This window comes from Triticum aestivum, chromosome 3D (genome assembly GCF_018294505.1).
Source record: "Triticum aestivum cultivar Chinese Spring chromosome 3D, IWGSC CS RefSeq v2.1, whole genome shotgun sequence".
Taxonomy (NCBI): Eukaryota; Viridiplantae; Streptophyta; class Magnoliopsida; order Poales; family Poaceae; genus Triticum; species Triticum aestivum.
This window is the reverse complement of record NC_057802.1, coordinates 582,662,601-582,664,572: the sequence shown is the minus strand read 5'-3', so window position 1 is coordinate 582,664,572 and position 1,972 is coordinate 582,662,601. Positions and strand designations below refer to the sequence as shown.

At 49.3% G+C, this 1,972-nt stretch overlaps 1 protein-coding gene across 1 annotated transcript; it reads left to right on the top strand.

Annotated features, from left to right (window-relative positions):
* Positions 1-604: 604 nt before the first annotated feature.
* Positions 605-1,632, top strand: LOC123075623 (probable glutathione S-transferase). The gene is made up of 2 exons (XM_044498181.1): positions 605-973; positions 1,082-1,632. The coding sequence occupies exons 1-2, from the start codon at positions 656-658 to the stop codon at positions 1,451-1,453; spliced, it is 690 nt and encodes a 229-aa protein (XP_044354116.1). The 5' UTR covers positions 605-655; the 3' UTR covers positions 1,454-1,632.
* The last annotated feature ends 340 nt before the right edge of the window (positions 1,633-1,972 follow it).

The window sequence follows — 1,972 nt, the reverse complement described above, 5'->3', positions numbered from 1 at the left end:
ATGAGCCGATAGAGAAAAATGAGGTAGCAGAGACCAAACCGTATCATGTCATTGTGGTTACGAGCAGACATTTTTGAAGTCTGAGGAGGAGTTTTAGAATGCCGTGGCAACCGGAGATGTGGTAGTAAGAGACCGACTAGAGATCGGGGCAAAGGACGGTGAAGATGGTAACTGCTTAATTATTATTTTCAGTAATAAAAGTTCATTTTAGTCTTAAGCTACGCAAAGTAACAATTTTCACGGAAATTATTTGTTTCTTTAAAATATCATATTATAGAGCTTTTTTATATGGAAGAGTTTTTTGCATCAGACGCCCATTCATTTTGGCTTGCTGTTCCTATAACTCCCTACGATTTGGCGATGGAAACAAATAGGCCTGGCCTAGTACATTATTTTATCGATCACTCTGTCTGGAGCGAAGCAACATGGAAGCTTCTCGCAAAGACATCAACATTTGACTTGTGCTGGGGAAACAAAAACAATCTGTTCTTTCCCAAGAAGTTTCAGTACCAACTCGATTAAAATAGCCTCGATATTAAGCCAGTCCCATACCCAAGCGCTATAAAATACCACAAAGTCACCGGCCATTACCCAGAGACCTCACAATCTCACCATCAATCTATATTTGACTTCCAGCACAGCTACCCGAGCGAAGATGAGCGCACCGGCGGCCGTCAGGGTGATCGGCGCTTTCGACAGCCCGTTCAGCCACCGCGCCGAGGTCGCCCTGCGCCTCAAGGGCGTTCCCTACGAGCTTATACTGGAGGAGCTCCACAACAAGAGCGAGCTGCTGCTCACGAGCAACCCCGTCCACAAGAAGGTGCCCGTGCTCCTCCATGGCGACCGCGCCGTCTGCGAGTCACTCATCATCGTCGAGTACGTCGACGAGACCTTCGACGGACCACGACTCCTACCGTCCGACCCATATGACCGCGCCATGGCCCGCTTCTGGGCCCGCTTCATCGACGACAAGGTACGTACATGCCCTGATTGAACTAGTATCTCTAGTAGCGACCTTGTTTCAGCTGTCCTGTACTTACTCGTGGTTATGCACGGACTCATTTTGGCTGAGGGAGAGCAGTGCTCGAAGCCGTTCTGGCTGGCGATGTGGACGGACGGCGAGGCGCAGAAGGGTTTCATGAAGGAGATCAAGGAGAACTTCGCGCTCCTGGAGGCGCAGCTCGAGGGGAAGAGGTTCTTCGGCGGCGACACAATTGGCCTCGTCGACATAGCCGCCTGCGGGTTCGCGCACTGGCTCACCGTGTGCGAGGAGGTGTCCGGGGTGACGCTGGTCACCGCCAAGGAGTTCCCTCGCCTCTGCCGCTGGGCCAAGGAGTACGCCTCCGACGAGAAGGTCCGGGCGTGCCTGCCGGACAGGGCGCAGATGCTCGCCCATTTCACGGCCAACAAGGAGATGTTCATGGCCATGGCAAAGTCAATGCTGCCAAAATAATGTGATGTATGTTGATGTCGAAGTGGATGCGTGCATGGGAAGATATTGTAGCCCAGAGCCCACGGTCGTCATGTCATGGAATAAAAAAAACCACGTTTACCAGTATTAATCAGCCATCGGATGAATGTATCAACTTTGTTATATCGAATTGAGTCACAGTCACATTACTCCTCTCGCAACACTTGACAGAACTTCGTTGTCGTCGTATGGTTTAAGGAGCACACCGGCTGTGTGCTCCACTCCTCCGGTCAAGAAGTTCACAGAATGGCTGATGCTGAGGGTAGCGGTAGTTGACCGGGTTAGATATATTGAATTGGGTTTGGGTGTGTGTAAAGTATTATAGTACACGCCAATATGCCATGGTTTAATTGGCTGAGCAAGGCCCTAAAGTCCTCTTCTGCTCCTGAGCTCATCTGAGCATACGATGAACAGTAAAATCTAAAAAAAAAAGAATTAAAAAAATTATGAATTTTTCTTGACAAATGTTTTAGGTGCTTGGCAATTAACGATGAAATGACA